The sequence below is a fragment of the Megachile rotundata genome, chromosome 14 (genome assembly GCF_050947335.1).
Source record: "Megachile rotundata isolate GNS110a chromosome 14, iyMegRotu1, whole genome shotgun sequence".
Taxonomy (NCBI): domain Eukaryota; kingdom Metazoa; phylum Arthropoda; class Insecta; order Hymenoptera; family Megachilidae; genus Megachile; species Megachile rotundata.
Genome location: NC_134996.1, coordinates 14,009,165 through 14,030,692, shown reverse-complemented (window position 1 = coordinate 14,030,692; position 21,528 = coordinate 14,009,165). Strand labels below are relative to the sequence as shown.

General features: G+C 39.0%; 1 protein-coding gene and 1 long non-coding RNA gene across 5 annotated transcripts; one reads left to right on the top strand and one right to left on the bottom strand.

Annotated features, from left to right (window-relative positions):
* Window positions 1–671: 671 nt before the first annotated feature.
* On the top strand, window positions 672–8,808 carry LOC100880333 (uncharacterized). Of its 3 annotated transcripts, none has more exons than XM_012295647.2 (7): window positions 672–948; window positions 1,025–1,709; window positions 1,795–1,933; window positions 2,026–2,144; window positions 4,163–4,257; window positions 5,438–6,140; window positions 8,650–8,808. In XM_012295647.2, the coding sequence occupies exons 1-7, from the start codon at window positions 938–940 to the stop codon at window positions 8,677–8,679; spliced, it is 1,782 nt and encodes a 593-aa protein (XP_012151037.1). In that variant the 5' UTR covers window positions 672–937; the 3' UTR covers window positions 8,680–8,808. The 3 variants fall into 3 exon arrangements, 2 of the variants coding, with proteins under 2 accessions (XP_012151037.1, XP_012151026.1); XR_001097249.2 differs by having other exon boundaries at window positions 673–948; window positions 5,438–6,441; XM_012295636.2 differs by lacking the exon at window positions 8,650–8,808 and having other exon boundaries at window positions 673–948; window positions 5,438–7,823.
* Window positions 8,809–9,578: 770 nt separating this feature from the next.
* On the bottom strand, window positions 9,579–21,298 carry LOC105663875 (uncharacterized). 2 transcript variants are annotated; one of them, XR_013040496.1, is made up of 2 exons: window positions 20,069–21,298; window positions 9,579–12,510 (listed from the first exon to the last, which is right to left on the bottom strand). It is a non-coding gene; the product is annotated as an uncharacterized LOC105663875 (long non-coding RNA). The 2 variants fall into 2 exon arrangements; XR_013040495.1 differs by lacking the exon at window positions 20,069–21,298 and adding an exon at window positions 13,834–16,170.
* Window positions 21,299–21,528: the final 230 nt, after the last annotated feature.

The window sequence follows — 21,528 nt, the reverse complement described above, 5'->3', positions numbered from 1 at the left end:
TCTGAACAAATATGATATGAGAAAGTAGCTAGGGGATCACTGAATATTCTTTAATCATAAAAGTAGAAGGATTGTGTCCAGAAAGGGAGGTATTAATGATTTTTCATACTCATTATCGTGTATATAGGGTTAACATATAGCTCTACTGCGCATGCGCACTCGTTTGCACGGGCTACCTCTTATTCCGCATACCTCCTTTACTTTTCTGCTATCCTGATATTAAAAGTAGCTTCTGGTACCCGGCCGCTAGATGGCGCTAGTATAGAAAGTCGGAATTTTGCACTTTTGTAGTTCCAACTTCCACTGCTAGATAGCTACACATTTTTTTTCCCAAACACAGAGAAAAATAGTAGGCCTTTTTAGATACACAGAAATAGTAGAAATTAATAGCTGTACAATAAATTATTGTTTTCCATGTTATTTTTACAAATTAATTTACTACGATATTTGAGTGAAGAGTGTAATACGAAGTGTAAAGGCTACTTGCAAAAGAATGATACTTTATTCAAATGGAGTGGACAAATAAAATGACTAGATCGCTGATGTAAGCCTTGAAATCACTTTTCTGAAAGATAATGTCACAGAACATGTCTGTAATTTAACAGATTATAATCTTTTATTCTGTTAGTTCCTTTCAGCAGCGCTGGATGTCTCCAAGAGTATCATTTCGTTGGCAATGTCGGTATTTCAGATCGTGTAATACGAACTCCCACAAAAACGGTAGGACTGTACTATACATATACATATCACGTCTATTACTGTGCTATTACTAGTATTCATGCCGTAACGTTAGTTACTTGATTCAAGCTCGTGCGTATCGAAACGTCAGTATTTCAACACACATAACAGTACGAGATCTCGTGAGATCTCCATGTCACATATATCGCGAGTGTTGATTTGCGATTAACCTCTGACACGGTGTAAATCTTTCTCAGAAATGGATAAAAGGTAAGAAACTATATTCTACGCAATTCGTTCGATTTATGGTTATTTGTTGATTCAATAAATGCGAATTTTCCTGCAGATTGGATACATCAAAGTCAGGGTATCGTGAGGATGTCACTGGTCACTCTAAAAAGAGTAAGAAGCGATCCAGCAAAAGGAATAGTATGATTAACTCATGGATGAATAGTCTCCAGAACAATCAAAACAATGATATGGTACCTGGCATGGAGCATCAGCATGTACTGTGGCAGTCTAACATGCAACAGAACTTCCCAAATAACGGACAGCGCCTCTTTACGACAGCCTCTGATCCTAGTATGTGTGGTTACGCACAGGTCCCAATGACCTATGCCATGGAGCCAGTTTCACTACCACCCATGTACAGGTTATATCAACCAGTGCCATTTTCTGGCATCAGAACTATTCCCAACAGACCCAGGAGACACTGTAATCAAGCTCATCCAATGGAATTGAGCATAAACTCTATGGGAAACGGTTATACGAGTCTACAGGAGAATGGTTTGACATCTCCTATACCAATTGATTATCAGAATGGGGACTATGCAAGTTTGCCACCCACTGCTAATAAGAACAGTGGAATTAATGGAGACGAATTAAATTCAGAGCACAGAAGGTATTCAGATCCTGGCCTTGGATCTGCCGAGGCTCCTACCCAGAGCGAAGACCCTGACAGTGTCGATAGTGGAAGTTCCATTACAACTATTGGTCGCAGCAATAAACTAGTTCTGTCTCTTATTGAACAGGTGTACATTGTTTGCTGCTTACAACATAATTAGATAACTTCATACTTAATTTCCCTATCAATAATTATATGTTTGATTTTTCTAGATGACAGAATTGAAAAAGAGTAATAGTCAACTGTTCAAAGAATTAAATGAAACAAAGTCTGAATTAGGGAGTATGAAAGCAAAGCTGGCACAGTGTAAATATAATGGCTCTTCTGATTACCAACCAGGAATGTTATCGGGTAAATATTTATACTGTAATCCAATTCATATATGAAATATTTTTAAACAAAAGTTGTTTATACCGTAAATGTTGGTATTTTAATTGTTACAGATTTCATTAGAGAAATCAGGCAAGCGAATAAAACGTGCGAAGAAGGATTAGTTTCAAAAGTGAAGTCTATAGTGGAAGAGAAGTTGAATCAGAGGTCATTAGAAGTAGCCAATTTAAATGTAGGTATTATTCATTTCTTGAAAAGTACAAGAATACCAGTTGCTTGTCAAAATAGTAGTCTCGTCAACCAACATTATCCTTGGTGATTAGATTAGTCATAGATGATTCATAGCTTTCTTTCCAATTGACTCACAATCAGTACCTACTCGAAGTCTCATAAAAATGTTTTTCATTTGTAATTATCTGCACTGAAAAGTGCAATAGAATTATTGTAGTATGAACACTTAATTAAGAAATTATTCTTGAAGTAGGCATGCTCCGATAAAAAGGAGCAGGAAGTACGGATGAAGAATGGAAGTTTGGGTCGGAAGATAGGAAACGTGGGAATGGAAAACAAAGCGGGTAGAGAGCTAGGGAATCCCCTCTCTCTCTCGACTTTGCAGTTAGGCTACAGTAATGTGCCGCTTCGGCCGACGCTTTCGGCATTTCTACGACATGGTCATGGACATATTGTTTGCGTAGCATTCGTACGTTCTGTTTGATTAGGACGGCCAGGTGATCTTCGGTTCCCCTCTCTCACCTTTTCTTCTTTTTCCACAATTTCCCTCCCTTTCGATTATCATCTGCACGCGAATTTTCGTCGATCAAGTTTGCAGCGGACTCTGTCAGAATACCGTTTTCTTTTAAGCATTTTCATTGTTCAAGTACTCTTTCATATTCACGTTGAAGTAGGGATCTTCGTCTATTGAACAAAGGATATTTCATGTAACAATTGAACAATTTTCAGATAAGTTCCCAAACTCTCTGACCATCGTCTGCAGTTCGAAAAGAAGAGTTAAGCGATCCAAGCATGTTCAGTGGCTCCAGAAATGACTTCATCCCTTAATTGTTCACTGTCAAGGGTCAGACTCCTAGAAGAGGGTTGAAGGCACGATTCTATTCTTGATAAAACTGGCTGATACCGGAGAACCTAATGTAGACGTAATACGAAATATCCGTGACGCGGTAAAAATGATTAGGTTTCACATGAGGGTGCTATCTACAACGAGGGGCAGGAGGGTAGAGAGAAAAGGAGAGGGTTCGAAAGGGGAGGCAGAGGGACGAGGAAGGGTGAAGGATGAGGCACTTAGCGGCTGTCACGGCCTCTCCCTTGGCCTCTTTCCTTTCCCTCTTTCTCCCATCTTCTCGGGTTTCAACCATCCATTAGCCTCATCAGCCGAAGCGATGGCCGTCCGTGCTGTGCTCGCCTCCTCTCTGTCGCGTTGCCAATCTCGTAATTGAACCTTCGGGACCTTCCACTTTCGTGCATGTAAATTTCTGGCCGCTGACACCCGACCGACGACGAGAAGCCACTCGATGCGTTTTCAGCTGGCCAAGTGCTCGTCGCGACGGGGAATTCGTGTCATTCGCCTGTTTCGCGATTTAGCGATCAGAAGAAAAAGGAAGGGGTTTCGCTACGAATCAGATACGGACATTAGATGTTTTATAAAATGTTCTGGAATATTAGGGAAACATGGCAAGAAGATATAGGAAATTCAGTGTGGTGGTGGAAGCTACTAAAATTTTTAGAATTTTAATAAGAGTGAAGGATGAAATATCAAATATTAATTAATGTTTTGAAGAGAAGTTGAGAGATTCTTTTCTCGACGAAGTAGTAATTCTCCGAGCGAAGAGAATTACTGATAAATTAAACCTTGGCTAAGTTGGAACCCGATAAACGGTGCGGAATCGTGTAACTAAAGAGCGGTACGTTGTAAACCGTTATCTGGTGAAAAATTGCAGGTTACTATGTAAATTGTTTGATTTCTTTCGAAACGAGCCGAGGCATCTTATCTACGCTGGTATATTATTGTCTCCCTTATCTGTTATCTTTATCCTCGTTTTCTTCCGTCGGCAGAGGACTTGCTCGTCTCGGAGCAAAATTTCTTTTGATTCTTTTTCTAAATTATTTCCATGCATTTCACATTCGGTACACAGCAGTCCAGAACAAAATTTAGTACACATTTTTATTGAAAATTAAATTAATTACTTTCGCAATAAATCAATTAACAAATAATTATTCGTTGAATGTTTTCAGAATCAGATCTTGAAACTGGTGGAGGAGAAGGAGGAGAACGAAAAACGTATTACAAAATTAGAAGAAGAAGTGGCAACCTTGAGACTGAACGCAAAGTGAGTGCTCGTTTATAATTTATTTTTGATAGACGAACATTTGTGGGACGGGCTTGAATATTTTTCCTTTTGTAAAATACACGTTTTGTGTTTGACTCGTGAAAGTAGTACACGATTTGCACAAAACACGGTAGAATTCACCTAACTTGATTTATTTTTTATTTAAAAAAAGTAATTCTTTGTCAATTTTTGGATTAATTTTATTGAAATATTTATTATATCTGGAATAGGAAATTACCGTATTTTATTAATCGAAGGAAAAATTGTATTAACTAGTAATTTTGTAGTATTTATCATTATTCGTCTATTATTCTTCCCTCTGTTCTCCCACTTTGTTCTCCCTCTATGTGTAGTTTCTTTGGAATCACGGAATGAATCATGTTATTCTTATTTGTATATTGCCAGACATACATAAATTTGTTTTTTATTTTTTATTCAAATATTTCAGAATATCTATTTTGTATAAATTACGAACTTGGTGACTTTGCTTTTTATTATTTTATTAGTGTAAAAAGTAATTTCTCGATGATCTGAATACAAACTTTCAACATAAAGTATATACTGCTCAAAACAGTTAAAGTACCATATTGTTAAAGAGCTCTTATCGATGGAATATATCTGAACAAGAAAAGTCAACAATAATTTGCAATTATTTTGAGCAGTGTACCACATAATTTCATTAACAGTCAAACAGTAAGATTAACAAACTCGATATGAGTTAGCGTATTTCGAACCTCCCATCCTGCCTAACATATTCACCCCTTTCAAAGACACTAACATCTACGAATAGAGCCTTGCAAGACCTCATCTCTTCAGCTACGACTTACCAAAGCCTTGCAACACTCTTAACCCTAACCGCACCTGAGGCTTGCATCGATGAACCTTCTCATAACCGCATCAAAGCCTGCAGTATCTCAACATAGCCCTCGCAACCTTTCTTCGGCAATAACTCACTAAACCGTCACACTCTCAGAAGAACCCTCTGTCCCCCAGTCACGATCCATCTCTAACCCGGTGCCTAGAAGCTTGCCTCCTTCTGTAAGAGTTCCCGCCTGAAACCCCTCACCGCTCCTTGAAAACGAACCTCGACGCATGCCGGGATCGCCGTTCGCGAGACGCCGAAGAATCCGGCGAAGGTGAGGCTGTTTATCTAAACTGGTGGACTTGTATTGGCACTTAGCAACGAGGGCCGCGAGATCGCAGCGTTCGAGGAAGAGACGCTGGCGCTGCGACGGGAGCTGCAGGAGGCGCGGTCATCCAAGAGCCTGGCCGAGAATCACGTGGCAAAGTGCGTAAACGCGAGATCAGTCAGCCCTGTCGTTGCCCTCGACTCGCCCTACCTAACCAGCACCCCCGTGCGTACCGCTCTCTCCGACACCTGTAGCCTGGTCCCTTCGTCGTCCTCCTCCTCAGGCTCATCCTCGACCCATCAGCACTTCGCCATGCTGCGCTCACGAACCGCGGACCTGGCTCACCACTTCGTCTCCGAGAAGCCAAGCTACGGGTCCGTGGACTGTACTCCACAGTCCACTTGGACGGTAGACGAACAAGGTTCTAGCATGCAGTCGCCCGTTGCGGAAGACCTGACCTACGAAGAGACCTCCAGTCTGACCAACTCGGATCTGCCCGTCGACACCAAGTCGGAGGATCCTGTCGATCGAGTGGAAGAGAAGGAGGAGACCAAGGAGGAAGTTTGTAAGACGGAAGACGGATCCAGGTCGGAGAAAAGGAGCAAGGGGTCCAGGAAGGACGAGGAGACGCGAGGCGCGCAGAGGGCAGGCTCGAAGAAGACCAGGAAGAAGAAGGTGAACTCGAAGAGGTCGTTCAGCGAGGCGGACAAGCCAGCTTCCTCGGAGACGGTGAACGAGAACGGGCGGAGAACGGTGAGCGAGGACGAGGCTCGTCAAGATGACGAGGACACGTGCCGAGCCATCACCGAGATCCCGGAAGTGACCGTTGTCGGTGGTGGCTCCCCCTTCGTGCCGAAAGATCTCTGCTCGACGGGAATCCTGACCTCCAGAGTCCTGACAGCACCCTCACGCGCTACCTACACCACCGCCTACATTTAGGCCACGTACGCGCGGGGCCCCGCAACCATACGCGCACCAATGGCGGACGCGTGCCGCAAACGGGGGCTTCAAGGGCTTGCTAGAGGCTACTACTATGTACAATGTCGAATAGCACGTAGGTCTATCGTTCACTCTATCCTCGAGTAGCGTTTTTTGGCTATTATGCTTGGAACGGTAGAACCTCTTTGCCTTGGTTCCTGCTGACGGGTTCGTGTCCACGGTAAGCGTGGATCATTGTTTGGCGTGACTAGGGGACTTTGTAGAGCAGAGTTTTTGTATTAGGAAATCTTGCGAAACTTTCCCAGATCCAATTTCCGTAATTCTGAAATGGACCTAGAAATCCTAGTTACGCCAATCAAATAATTTGGCTGTAGCTTTGCCTTGACCAAACTTATTATACATGCTATCGTGTGGAGATGACGAGATGGCAAGCCTTAATTTCGCGATTCATTCAGAAGTTGGATGCTGTATTATATTTTTTTCACATACCATCTTGTTATCTCCGAGCAGTAGTTATTGAACGAAAGTGTCCTTAATCCCTTGCCTCGTGGTTTCTTTGGCTCGTGCCATTAACACCTTACCTGCTCGAGGATGAAATGAATAAGCTTTATAAATTAATAGTAATTTGAAGTAACATTAAGGTCGAGTGTACAAAATTTCTGAAATGATCCTTTTGGTGCTAAATGATTTTAACGAGTCCATTGAATACTGGATAGTTAACGCGTTGACCAGTCATCGACTGATGTGTGAGCATCGTGCAGATTGTCGTTACATTCCTGATCTATAAAAGCAAATTTTGGAATTGGTTAAGAAGCCTTTTTTGACATTGCAATCTTTGTTCACTTGATACTATTAGGATTGTCAGTAGGTGTGGAAAGCGGCAATATAACGAGAATCTGCTATAATATGATGCGTGTTAAGTACAACGCTTAGAATTTAGTAATTGCATCGGCACGTTTGCTTGAGCTTATTTTATTACAGTTTTAGTACTCAAAGGGTTAATTACTTGGTAAGGTGTTAAACGATTGAGTTGCTTGTACACAGGAACACTGTGTGCATAGCTTTCTTGCGCGAGAATTTTGAATGGTTAACATAGTTAGGTAATTAACAAGACCTTCGGCGATGAATTTTTACGAATGACTTGAGTAAACGGAGAACGAAATGACAGTAAAAATTGAATCTCTTATATTTTGTTCTCTAGATTTATTAAGTTCGTGACTTTGATTTTTACAATTGTACTTGTCGTAATTTTACGATCGTAACTTTTCACATTTTTTTATCAAATACAGATTATATTTTTTTATTTGTGTAAATATTTTTCGAGTTACAAGTCTGTCAGCGTGAACCAAGTCCCGGATTGTTAAGAAAATGTTTCCATAAATGCTTTTAGTGTTTGCAACAAAAGGTACGAGAAGAGCATTGCATTGTGTATCTTTAATTTTGTATGAAAGAACGAGAAATTCAGAAAAAGAAATAAATTTGCTCGTTGAAATAAAATGCTCGTTGATTTTCTGAATTGTGTTTCAGTCGAACAATCGTAAAGCACTTCTCACGGTTTGCAGCTTCTTCTTTTTTTTATTTTATTTGTAATAATTTATATATTCGAGCAGTGTAACGTCATCGTTGGCATGGCTTTGCAGCTTGTATTATAGCATGGTTCAGGTTTTTTATCAATATCGTGTACAGTGTGTTGCTTCTTGTTTCCCGTGTGCAATATCGTTTTATCATTGTACGAGTCGTTGATTGGCCTTGGTGTAACTATTACATAAATATTGCAGCGCATTATTTTCAAGAAAGCCCTCTTATGAAATCCCTCACGGTTATTCTTTGCATATCGAATATAAAAAAGCAAGAAGTCCCTTCAAAATATCGTTGCATGAAAGTTTGCGTAAACGAATTACAGAAAAACCAAAAAAAATCTAAATGTTCCACTGAACAAAATACGTTTCATAAAGCGCTCAAATATTCATAGTCGATGTACACGTTAAATAAAAAGAATTTGAGCGACTTGAAACCAAATATCAATCCTAAACTGTGATATCAAAGTCGCAATATTTCTCTCTTCGATCGAAAAAACCGTAGAAATTAAAAACCAGCATCCTCCATGTAAAAATCACCCTCCGCTTCGTTGATCAGCCGCACAGTATCTCTGGGAGTGCGGGGCAAGCGAAAACCGCCTGTTCTATTCTGTTTCTTTTAGCTGGCAGCATGGCTTTCAGCTGACATTGTTGCTTTTGCCGCTTCTAAAGAGAGTATTGCAGAGATTCGTTTGGGCCAGTTAGCACGGCATGTAACTTGACAAAACGAACTCGTCATTTGTCAGACTGGAGAAGCTGCTGGACATACTTCGTAGTAAGATGATCGCCACGGAGCAGGAAGGCGAAATCACGGCGAAACGCGTGCGAAATGTTTCTACCTCTTCCGGCGAGGATCTGGACGAGGAAGAGCAGAGGCGAGAGGACGAAGAGGACGGTAACGTGGACGAGGGGACACCGTACAGGGAGAAGGTAGATCGATTGGCAGTGATCGAAAATGGTATCAAATTGTCTGGACCCGTCACTGATCTTTAAACTATCAGAGAGGGTTTGAGGTTTCGAATGGTTTGATCTTTACAGTTGTGAAATGTCTAGGATTGTGTGGGAGTGTTTGAAGGGAGGTTTGGATTAGTTTGAGAGGGTTGGATGAAGGTTACATCGTTCATCTTGGTGTGGAATGTCCAGAATGAGTGTTGGAAGGAAGGTTTGGATTAGTTTGATGGGGTTGAATGAAGGTCTTGGATGCATCATTCATCTTTCTAGGTGTGAAATGTGGATGATGATGTCTTGGAGGATGATTATTCATCCTTCTAGGTATGAAATGTCCAGAATGAGTGTTTGAGGAAGGTTGGATTAATTTAATGGAGTTGGATGATGATGTCTTGGACACATCATCCTTCTAAGTATGAAATGTCCAGAATGAGTGAAGTATGGAAGATGTGGATGAAGGGAGAACATAGATCGCTAACACCATTCTTGAATAGTAAAATATCCAAAGTACGAATGTTAGGAGACTGAGAATGATAGCAAGTTCCAAGACCCGTGATCCCTAAATTAGCCGTTCGAGCGTTCAAAGTAGCCGTATACAATTTTGAGATCTTCGAAGGATTTTGAATAGTCGATTAATTTTTTGGAGCTTTTACTGATTTTTAGGCTAAGTGTTTGATCGTTCAAAGTAGGTTAAATCGTCGATGGATTGGATGGTAGTATTTGACCCTGTTTTTGGCATCTGAAGGTTTGGAAGATTTTGAACAGTTAAAAATAATTTCATAAAATGAAAGGAAGACTTGAAATAATAGAAAATGATTTGAGAAGAATCAAGCTTGTAGATCCATGACATTAGATGAACAAAAAAATCTTTAACTTTATTCTCAAGTGATTCTTATAGGACAGAACAGATGTCTCTAAAGCAATTCAGGAAAAATTAATAAGATATTTATTAAATTTTTGTTTTACAAAACAGGGTTGAATTTTGGTACTTAAAGGATAAAGTTTGTGTTTAAGGATTAGATAAGTGCTTTTCCAACCCTTGTGCGATTGCGGTTGTTTCTCGTATTATCAGTAGAAAAAATAACGAGCAATTGTATAAGGGTTGCAGCGTTCAGAATCGCAACCTTACCTGTGATCGTTCATTCGTCCCAATTTTTTGAAAACGGTTCCTCAAGATTCTTATCGTGCCTGTTCGATTTTCCAGAATTTTTTCCATTGTTATCGCATCGCGAATGCCAACGCGTAACCCTTCGCGATTAAAGAGGCTTTATAATCAAACCTTTTGTCTTTTATACTCGCTGGTTCGTTATCAAGATTTATTAACATTAATGTTATTAACAAGATTTGTTTCTGTAGTAAATTTAGATGCAATCATTAATGATGTAAAATTTTTCATGCATTCTGAACATACAGAATTCATTGTTTGTTTTATATCGGATTTGTGAAATACCGATGTTTTATAATTTAGCAAAAATTCCAATAGGGTAATTATTAAATTGTGTGCAATCAGATTTTGTCCACAAACGATCAACTGGGAAAAGATAGTTTTGAATAGCTCAAAAATATATTTTTTTATGAACTAACATAGGCTCATAGTTATAAATGACAGAAATATCACGAAATTGTTTGCTGTTTATCAGTGTAAAAATATTATATTCGTCACAGGATTATTCGTTCGACAAAAATAAAATCACCTATTCACAATAAAATTATTTATCAAACAGCATTTATACCTAACTTGCCACATTCTCGTGATTTTTCGTCATTATGTAGGTACATTCTCAAGCAACGATTAACATTTTTCTTTTTCTCGCTGCATCGCTTTAATTTAGTAATAAATGTATCATCTTATCGTAGCGGATTGCGCAGTTATCGTATTTGCAATCGAATTTCTACCAACTTCGAATATATTGATTAAATAACTAATTAGCGTATCTCGTGTAAACAACAACTAAAGTTTTCTAGATTAGATACTTAGCATTTTATTATCTTGTACACAGATTCTACTTCCCGTTATCAAATAATATATATCATTATAGAAACATAATATCTCGGTGACTCACGTTGTTTATTCAAGCGAGATCGACATATTAGTTTGTTTAGAATACTTATGTTTTATTACAATGTATACAAAGATAATGAAAACAAACAAATTATTTCATCAACTCCTTTTTGACTACTATGTTTAAAAAATATATAGAAATGAACGTGAGTCACTTTACAAGATAGTTACTCGCATTATGTATTTATTATGCACACGCGTAGTTTATAAGTTTTCCTTCAAATACGAGTTTCAGGTAAAAAACAGTATTTTCGTAAGCAAAGTCGTATTAGGTTGACAACTAAATTATGTCCAATGATTTATCACAGTTTTCTATGGTAGAAATTTAGGGATGAGGGAAATGTGAATTTAGTTGTTAACTTAATATTTTCGTGTCGTAGTTTGTAACCAACGAAATCTTTTGTCTATTTTTCGATTTCCTGTACAAAATGGTAGAATCTGTAATCAGCCAAATCTTGATCGAAATCTACTTAACATTGTAAATATATACGCAAATAAGGGTGATAACGACAATACAGGGTGCTTCAAAATTTGATCTTTCACTTTCGAATTATATTTCTTGTGGCAAAATTAATTTGAATTACTGGGAAACCTTGTAGGCTCGTTATCACTCGAATCGCAATAATAATAGCCTGTTCTATTTTCATAAAATATATTTATTGTATCGATAAAATGGTAGCTCATAGTTTTCTAAGGGTTTTCTGACAAATTTGTAATCTCAATTCAAAAGTTACAGTTCGCAATAATAACTCTCGAACGATGGAGCTAGATTTTCAAAATAAATTAAGCTTCACATTGCAAAATATCTACTAAAATTGCAAGAATCTAGCCATCGTTGGAAGATTAAATAATCGAACACCGTTTCACTACTATATCCGTAATTAACGATAGTAATCACATAGAAGTACTTACAGTAAGTTGATCACCGTATATTTTAATGCACCATATACTCAATCGATGTGGAAGTGCCATCAAGATCGCAAGGTTTCCAATTGTATTTTTTTATCGAATGCAGCTATCGAAAGTGCCCTTTTTACGACGTTCATGTATTTTATTATCGAGTGTGCGTGAAATTTGTGTTGCTGAATTACTAATTAGCTGAACTAAACAGAACTGTATCGACTTTTTTTTAAAGACTTGTTTTAATCGATAAGTTACATGTACTCTTGAGATTTTAATAAAACAAAGTATACACAGAGATGTCATATTTTATTTATTCCCCCGCTTTATATTTCATAAAAGATTATATTTGATAAAATTTCTGAGAAGAACGAAAGAATTGTAACAGCCATGAGTTTCATAAAATGTTCGATTATGGAAGAATAAAAGTGGAGGAACATCGATAGATTCGATCGGGTTATATCTGTGGTTACATCGAATAATATTATGCCGTAGCATAAATTTTCACGCGAGACCACTTCATTAACTACCGAAAGGCAACGTCATTTTTCCAAGAGACTTCAACGACCGGTACGATGTTTTTCTATCGTCGCCATCTCGTTCGTGTACAGGGCGCTCCAAGTGTTGTGATTAGCGAAAGATGTTATTCTTGTGTATGGATGTTTGTTTTAGCTGTGCAGCCTCCCACGAAGATCGTCTGGAACAGTAAAAGGCTCCATGTAGATGATAGTGACGATGATAGCAAAACATTGTTTCCATCCTTTCAGGAGAAATGTATCCACTATCTGTTGCCATTCTATTTCTGAACGTTACAATTTTGTCGTAGGAAATGTACATATGTTCGAGATGTGATAGTTTAGAAATTTGGGGAGTTGACACTTTTGGAGGTAGGTCGGTGAGAGATTAGGACTTTGGGGAATTTGGGATATGGAGAATTGGGAATTTCTGAACTAGGGGTTGGGCATTTGGTAATTTGGGGATTTGGGCATTTGGGAACTTTGGGATTCAGGGGATTTGGGGATTTGGAGACTTCAGGATCTGAGGATTTGGGGGTTTGGGCATTTGGGAACTTTGGGATTTTGGGGATTTGGGGATTTGGAGACTTCAGGATCTGAGGATTTGAGGATTTGGGGGTTTGGGCATTTGGGAACTTTGGGATTCTGGGGATTTGGGGATTTGAAGACTTCAGGATCTGAGGATTTGAGGATATGGGAATATGGGGATCTGAGGATTTAAGGATTTCAAAAGTTGGAGCTTTGGTAATTTAGGAATTTGGAGATTTGAAGATTTAGAGTTTAGGAACTTGCTAGATTTGGACTTTGGAGATCAGCAAATTTGAAATTTCTAAATTTGAGAACGAGGAACTCCAACAACCCGAAATTGGAAAATTTGAGAATAAGGAAACTTGGAAACCGATAACCACAATTTTGAAAGTAAACGTAGAACAATAAAGTTGGTTCCCTAAATGTTCAATGTCCATTTCGAACGAGGAGGAAACCGCGATCGATGAACACGTGGAAAAAAAGATGGCAGGTGGTGGATGAGCCAGGTTGATCAAACGGTTCGAATTGGCAGCGATTTCTCGACCGCTGTTTCCTACCACGAGTCAATTTTAATAATATCACCCCCTTGGTCCGCGATGACTCGCACGATTTTCCGACGGCTTTCAATTATCTCACGGTCTGCGACTCCCCGCGAAATATCGATCCCTACAGAGTATGTCGAGCCGGAAGTTGCCTGGATAGAACACGTTATGAACTCGGATGATCAATGTCATACTTCAGTATTCTTATTCCATAACTTTAATAAAACCTAAGTTAAACTCAGAAACTTTTAATTTTATTCAAAATCATTATTTAATATTTTTTCATAATTGTTATCGAGTAATCGAACAAATTTTAATATAAGCTCTGTTAATTTTGGGTGATTTGCTTCAAATAATCTTTCGGGAAACTTATCGTTTGTAGAAGCACGAAACGAAAACTTAACGAAAGATCGACATGGGCCGAGGGTTGCGCACCGGTCTTGTTTGCACAATCGATTCCTCGCGTGCTGCTTTTGTACTCGCGCAGGACACGATAGTCCTTTCCACGCTGGAAAATATCGAAACTCTTCGATTGCTCGTTTATCGTCGAATGCGCGATCAACTATCTGCTTTGTTTATCTCGTTTACTTTCTTACTGTCTTCTGTAATCTGTGATGCATTCGAAGTATACAGTAAACAGATCTGGGTAATTTGAACGATAAAAGTATTTGTACAAAATTATGAATTTAAACTGTGGAATGTTAGGAGCGAATCGTTTGAAATTATGGTTTGATGTTGGTTTAAAGATGTGATGGTTTGAAGTAGTGAAGGTTTGAACAAGTTTAACGCAAATGCGGATGAATTAAATTGTGTCTATGTAGAAACATTTGTCCAAAATGATCGGATAAAAAAGGAAAACGATTTTGAATGAAAGAATGTTTAAAAAAATCTTATCATAGCGTTCGATAGGGCAGCTCGTCGGCACGTATACCACTCGCATTATCGATCAAAGGCCTCAGGGTTATTTACCCTGTCCGAACATGGCGGTAGCAAGAATTACCGATAATACGGGCGTAATGCGAAATTACGCTCGCGATCGTATATTCGTGGTTCCGACGCATCGTCTGCCACATAATCGGCGTTACGAGACTCGCAGAAAGAACGATAGGTTTCACGAGGATGCCATAAACGGCCTGTAAGTACCTGCGTCAGGTAAAAAGGTGGCCGGTTTTTGAAACAACGAAAGAGGGAACCGAGGTGGACGCGCGAACGGGAACGAAAAATCCTGCAGTAAAACGATAATCGATTTACGATGGCGGCGCTTTGCGCCATCGGACCCTTCAAAGACACCCTGCATCCCGGAAAAGGGAAAAAGGGAAACGGCCAGAGTTTCTTGTTCCGGCAATAAAGTGATGTGACGCAATCACGACGAACAATAAAACACGAACCCCAGTTTATGTTTTATGGTTCTGTTTGCAATTTTCGGATTTTGCAATTTGGTGACATGAAAAGACATGATTCAGGCGTTTTATTGAATATTAATGGTAGAATGGGTACGTGAATTTCAAGGTTTAAAGTTTCACGTGACTAATATGTTTTTCGTGCCATGGTACTTTGGCATCAAATAAGATACTATTGCTTGCTTGACGTATCAGGACCATTTTGGGTCATTCTGACTAATGGGTCATCGAGTCTAGTAAACAAGATCATAAAGAAAACTGTCGAATCTGTTGGTCATTATCTTTGACACTTTGAGTCACGATTTACGACTCTTTTGTTCCTCACTTCTGGAATCTGAGTGATTCATTGGGTCACAAAAATATGTAACTTTGTGAGGGTCAGATATATTGGTAATTACAGGAATATTGATCAAAAAATTTGTAACATTGGTCGTGATCTTATGGGCCAGTTTAACCCTCTTAGGAGACAGCAGACATCTTTAATGCTTCATCGAACTTCTTTTGTTTAGAGATTGTTTTGATTATGTAATAATTCTTGTAAAGAAACGATATGATTTTATTTATTTCATCTCCGAGTATAACTCAGCGTTTACCGGTTAAAAAGTTTGCGCAAACGATTCGAGGGATCGTCGCGAAACGATTCAATGTCTGCAGACATCCTTGTCTCTCGCAATTGTGTTCTATTGATCCTGCAAGCGGCTCGGTTATTACTTGCAAATATTTACCGATTTGCCACGAATGACAAACAAGCGACGCGAGCCGATTCAAGATCCCCAAGATCGAACAGCTCTCATCTATTTATATTGCCATAATCGTCGCTCAACTCTTTCTTTCTTCAAGTTTTTGGCACACTTACAGGCATCACCCACCAGTTGATACAGTATCAATTTAATCCTGCTATCAACTAGTTAACGCGATTATTAATATAATCGTAAAATAAGGGAAAGTTGTATATTCAAAATTTTGAAAATGTTTCTAACTTAGCAGCTGTGGAATTCTGGGGAAATGTAACAATGAAAGTGCAGATTTGAACCGAGTGGTCGAAGGGTGTTAAGCTCGTGCAAATCTTAGCCTGTGACTTCGTAAATCGCTGTCACAACATTTGCGTGAGAGAGGAACGAACGGGAACGTGTGAACCCCATTAAGCACCGGTATAATCGGGTCAAAACTAATTTTCCTGCCTTAGGAAAAACCCAAGGTTGCTGGACTTGAATTAGGTTTTGCCCTCGTTACAAATTTACTATGAAATGTGATAGAAATAACTATAAATATTTTCAGCAAATAATTCATTAATTATATCTTGTGGAAGCTTTTAATAAGTAACATAAAGAACGTCTGCAAAATAATTTCTGTCTCTTTTTCTAGATCCAAAGCCGCCCCTGAACAATCACGGGAACGTCAGTTTTCATCCCCGAAATCTCGTCAGCCGAAATCCGACCTAGAAAAATATTTCACCGGGTCGAAAAGGACACACGTCGAACTAGAAATACCTGTCACGCGCTTACGACGGTTCTCGCCCAAGGGGTTTGTTGTTTCAAGACTTTACGAACAACAAACCGGCCCTAGGATCAAGAAGTCAATGTTTCGCGAGAGTCGACCCAAATCACGGAAAATCAGGTGCATCCGCGGTTAGGTCACGTCCGGAAAACACTAGTCCGCCTACTTGGCTACGGGAAAAAAGACAAGACATGGACGGGAATATTGGGGAAAAAGCGTGCCATGGCATATCATGAATATCGTTACAACCCTTATGATGGACATTCGATATTTCTTGAAAATTTTAGCTTGGTATTATAGTTAGTAATTTTTCTAAATAATTTTAACTTAATATTGTTATATAAAATATTATATTTTTGTATTAAAAATGAAATGAATTGTAATATTGTATTAGTTAAATAAACTATTATCATCTTAACCAATACCATTCTTGTCATTCAAAATAAAAATCCACTTCTAGAATTAATGTAGAAAAGAAATGTTGATATCCTGGCAAATCACTAACCTAGAATCTTAGGCTATTTTTGTGCAGTTTAATCGTGGAGGATCGTTGATCCTCGAGAACGTGCGACGAGTCTATTATTTTTGCCTCAACCGAATCCAATGGGGTGGTTGGGTCCTCCTCGTCGAAGATAGGCCGTCGGACAATTCGAGGGCTGCAAATCTGGGAAAAGCTCGACGAGGCACGCACAGCACGTGACTGGTCCTAGGGTTAGGTCTGCAACTCGTCGGGAACGATAAAGCACACGCGGGTGTATCGTTTTTTGAGTGACTCAATTCCTGCACCCACTTACTCTTCCATACCCTCTTCATAAATTGCCTATATTCGTACTCATTTTTGAGAAGTGTTAATTTATAATTTAATTTACTTGTAAGAAGAAAGTGAATTGGTCCTTTTTGATTAACAGTTTATTCTTATAAGTTGAAAGCGTAGGAGGACAAAAAAGAAGCGGTAAACTATCGCGAGGAAGTGATGGGCCGACGAATCGAAGGCATACAACTCGATGATTCAAGCGTTTAGAGTCGGCTAATACTTTACTCGAGAGATTCGTAAACACACACATGTACAGGAGGCCATTCACGAACAGGCGGCGCGTTACAACGTTAGATCCGAGCACCCACCTGTACAGCGGGTCTTTATCGAGCCACCAATTGTTTGCGGAATGAAAATATTGTCCCTGTAAACAAGTGGGCTAGCTACATTGTGCCAAGCGCGCCGGTTCTTCGTTACAACAAATCACTCCCTCCCAGCGATCCACGTTTCGAGCACAAGTGCGCAATCGAGTGCTGTTTGTTTCGATTAGTAGCGATCCTTAATCTACGATTAAATAACGATTTGCTATTTGACCTAGATTACGCGTATCGCGACCGCGATCGATTCGAACAAAGACGAATTCACTCTTCCCTTTCGTCGACTTTCTACCATTTTTCTTTTTTTTTTCGAGCACGCTATTCTCCGTTCCAAATTAGGGGTAATTTGATGAATTATTCGGTAGACATTTCCAGTTCACCAATTTTCTGGATTTGCCGGTTTTCGAATTTTGGAAGTTCGAGCAAAGGAAGCACCGAAACACGTGAGTCAAGGGTCGATAAAAGTGTTTTGTCATTTTTATAAGGAGAGGGATGAGACGAGGATGAAACGAGGAAGGAGCAGGTTCTGAAGGATGGCTCTACCTGGACCTCCTTGGGTGGTCCATTCGTGTTTTTCTTATTATTAACACCGTTGATAACGGACTGGAGATGCGAAATTGGTGGTCATTTTCATGAGGAAATAATAACTATTGCTAATTTGATTTTCGTAACAGATGCTACTGGAAAGATCAAATAAATATTTGTTGTCAATTTCATTTTTATGATAGAAAAGAATGCCTGCTACTCGTAATATTGTTTAAAACCCGAGAAGTTAAAATAAAAAACACCCTTATATGTTTTAATAAAAGAATATGCAAAAACCTGCCATAGGTTGAATTTTTTGTTAACAGCATTTTTTATGTCGAAGAGAAAAATGTACTCGAAGGGTCCTTCTAAGACGATAATACTAAAATACTCTGATAATCCTTCACTTTAATCTATAGATTAGGAATTACAATTGATAATCACGTAAACGGATGGTGTTACGTACCACCCCATTAGCAAGGGATGAATCCTTCGAAACAGTGTCATCTTCGTGCACTGAAATAAGGGCAATAAAAAAGAGCCTTCGGAAAATCCGGATTTCTTTCTGTGCTTAAGTTTGAACCACGAGGAAAGAAACAGCGATGGCGTGTCCCATGAAGATAATCCTATGGTGTTTACGATCGAGCAACCGCAAGAACGAAAACAAACGGTCTTGCAGGGGGTTACTCTTATGGTTGTTGTGGATAATAAGTGGTACTAAAGTGACTGTAAACGATTTGCGGATCATCTTGGTGCTTTTGAAAGGATCACATTTTTTAATTTTTGCAGTTTCAAAATTCCACGTGTACAAATTTTTATGTTATCGAATTTTTACGTGTCTAAATTTCTACATTTCTGAATTTCCACGTGTCCGAATCCCTTCATTTTCAAATTTCCACATGTTTAAATCCCCACGCATCCAAATTTCTACATCCCCAAATTTCCACATATGCAAATCCCTACATTCCTAAATCTCCACATATGCAAATCCCTACATTCCCAAATCTCCACATGTCCAAATCCCTACATTCTCAAATCTCCACATGTCCAAATCCCCACACATGCAAATCCATACATCCCCAAATCTCCACACATCCAAATCCCTACATTTCCAAATCTCCACACATCCAAATCCCTACATTCCCAAATCTCCACACATCCAAATCCCTACATCCCCAACTCTCCACATATGGCAATCCCTACATCCCCAAATTCCCACATTCTGAAATTCCAAATTTCTCAAATTACTAAATTCAGAAATTTCCAAATCTCCAAGTTCCCATATCCCAAAATTCCCAAACCCAAACAAGAATATCACGCATATTTTTTCCAGGCACTAAATATTTTGTAGGAGTTTTAAGCTTGCCTCTCGATCGATGCACATGCCTGTTATCACGAATTATCGCTTATCAGTTGCATTAGAGCCGAATTACGAGGGACCAGGCCCTGGCTGATAATTATTCCATGCTACGACGTTTCTCCTGACAATATTTTAAATCTGAAATAAATTCAACATGGAACACTATTCACGATCCGTCGCTGTTTTAGAGAAAATATAATTTGACTAAAATTTATTTAATGTTCTAAAATTTGTTGGAAAATGAAGGGATGATCAGCAGTATAAACTTAGAGCTTTGGAGCGGCGGCATCAGAGCGAATGAAGCGACGGATCGAGTTAAGCTAACCGAATTATCTGCCGAAAATCCGATCTCTTTTTATTACGCGCGTTTAATATTCATGGGCCACGGACAGTTAATTATTCGAGACGTGATAAACGATTAATCGACGCTGATCGAGCGACGGGGCGCGAGTTTAACGGAGAAATTCGATTGGTAAATCGGTGAAGACTTTCTTGGAAATTAATGAGAAACATTTATCGCTAACCCTACTTTTTGATACTCAAATATTAAAGGGATATATCGTAAAATGTAAACAAGTAAATAATAGTACTCGTATTCATTGATAGATCGATTTTAATTATCAAAGTTAGCCTTTCGATTGACACGAGTATCAATATGTTTTAATTCGATCGTAAATATTAGTGAATTTACGTGGATGTTTAGAGTTATCGATGTTACAGGTATAGATAAATATTGTACGTGTACATTTGTACTTACAATTAAACGTTATCGATCTTGTTTGATTTGTCTAATTTTAACGCAGGTAACAAAAACACGGTTCTGATCCGACTTATTGGTGAGTTTCCGTAAACTTCAATATTTATACCGTGTCAAATTTGTTTATATTATCTCTCGAGAACAATGTACTAGCTCGGATCTAGCGTCATGTTCGTTTACTATGTTCAAACATTTTAATATTTGTCAGAGTAAATATATAGCAAATATTTGTCGAATCACTTTGAAATTGTGTGTATTTGGATTCGAAATAACCGCTCGAGTGCTCCATGCGATTTCTTCGAGCTAATTGAATCAATCGAAATACGCTAAATTTAGTCGATCAGTAGCCACCTACGATAACTTTCCACTTTTAGCCGACCGATTGCGAAAACAGTCGTCAGAGACGTGGGTGTTTCATTAACCCACGCGTTAATTTGCTTTTTATTCAAATAATCGATGTAAGTATAATCGACAACGTTTACTTTGTGGGGAGAGGTTATGAGTGGTGATATAATGCGAGGTTTGCAGCATTGGTGATACAATCGACTATGCAATTCGTAATACAACGCATACCTTACACCAGGTGATATAACGCGAAGCGATATAATGTGTGGAAATAATACATGGCTCTACAAGTATGAGATAAGCTACACAAGGTTGTGATATAACGTGTAGTTGTAAATCAATGTAGATATAATAAAACTTATGAAGGGTGTCTTACGAATCCAGACTGAGTGTACTCATTCGACTCTGTTCGAGCCACGATAAATAAAATAAGTCATCGACTTATGTAATCGACACGTTGTTAAATTTATCCGTAATGTTTGTAATATTCGATTATGCGAGTAGATTATTCACGAGATTAAGGATTCGTATCGCGCGCTAATAAATCAAAATCGATAACGAGCAAGAAATCGTTAATTAATCAGATCGCGTAAGCATCTGTTCAAACAGGTTGATTTCTGAATCATTCAGAAGGAAGACGATCGTGCAACGAAAAAATTATATCGATAATCAAATGTTTACAATATTTCAAAACTGCAAACATGCAATGTAAATTTTTTAATGGCTATTAGGATCAAACCTATGGTAAAAATATTAAAAACTTTGGTAAGCCATGTTTGAAAATCATCCTCTATGAAACCCAAAACATTCGATCGACTACCATCTATGAAAAAATGCTATCGATAAAGAAAAACGTAGAAGGAGGCCTCAGAAAGAAGTTTGACAACGAACCTGCGTTGTTTCTCGAGCAACCCTCTTCGAGCTGTTGATCCGTGGCGGCTGCAGTCGCTCGCGGAGCGTCGCGATGCCCGCGGACAGGCGAAACTCGAACTCGAACTGGAGGCACGAAAAAGCCGGAAGCGAGTGGAGTAGAAAAGCCGGCGCGCGCGCGAGCCGGTAAAAAAAGCGCAAAAACAGGCAACGACGGGGAAACAGGGCGAATCGTGTGGAGAGGA

Excerpts from the sequence above, each read along its gene's own strand:
- LOC100880333 (XM_012295636.2), top strand. Across the intron at positions 1,710-1,794 it reads TTCTGTCTCTTATTGAACAG|ATGACAGAATTGAAAAAGAG; the intron begins GTGTACATTGTT and ends TGATTTTTCTAG. Across the intron at positions 4,258-5,437 it reads ACCTTGAGACTGAACGCAAA|CAACGAGGGCCGCGAGATCG; the intron begins GTGAGTGCTCGT and ends ATTGGCACTTAG.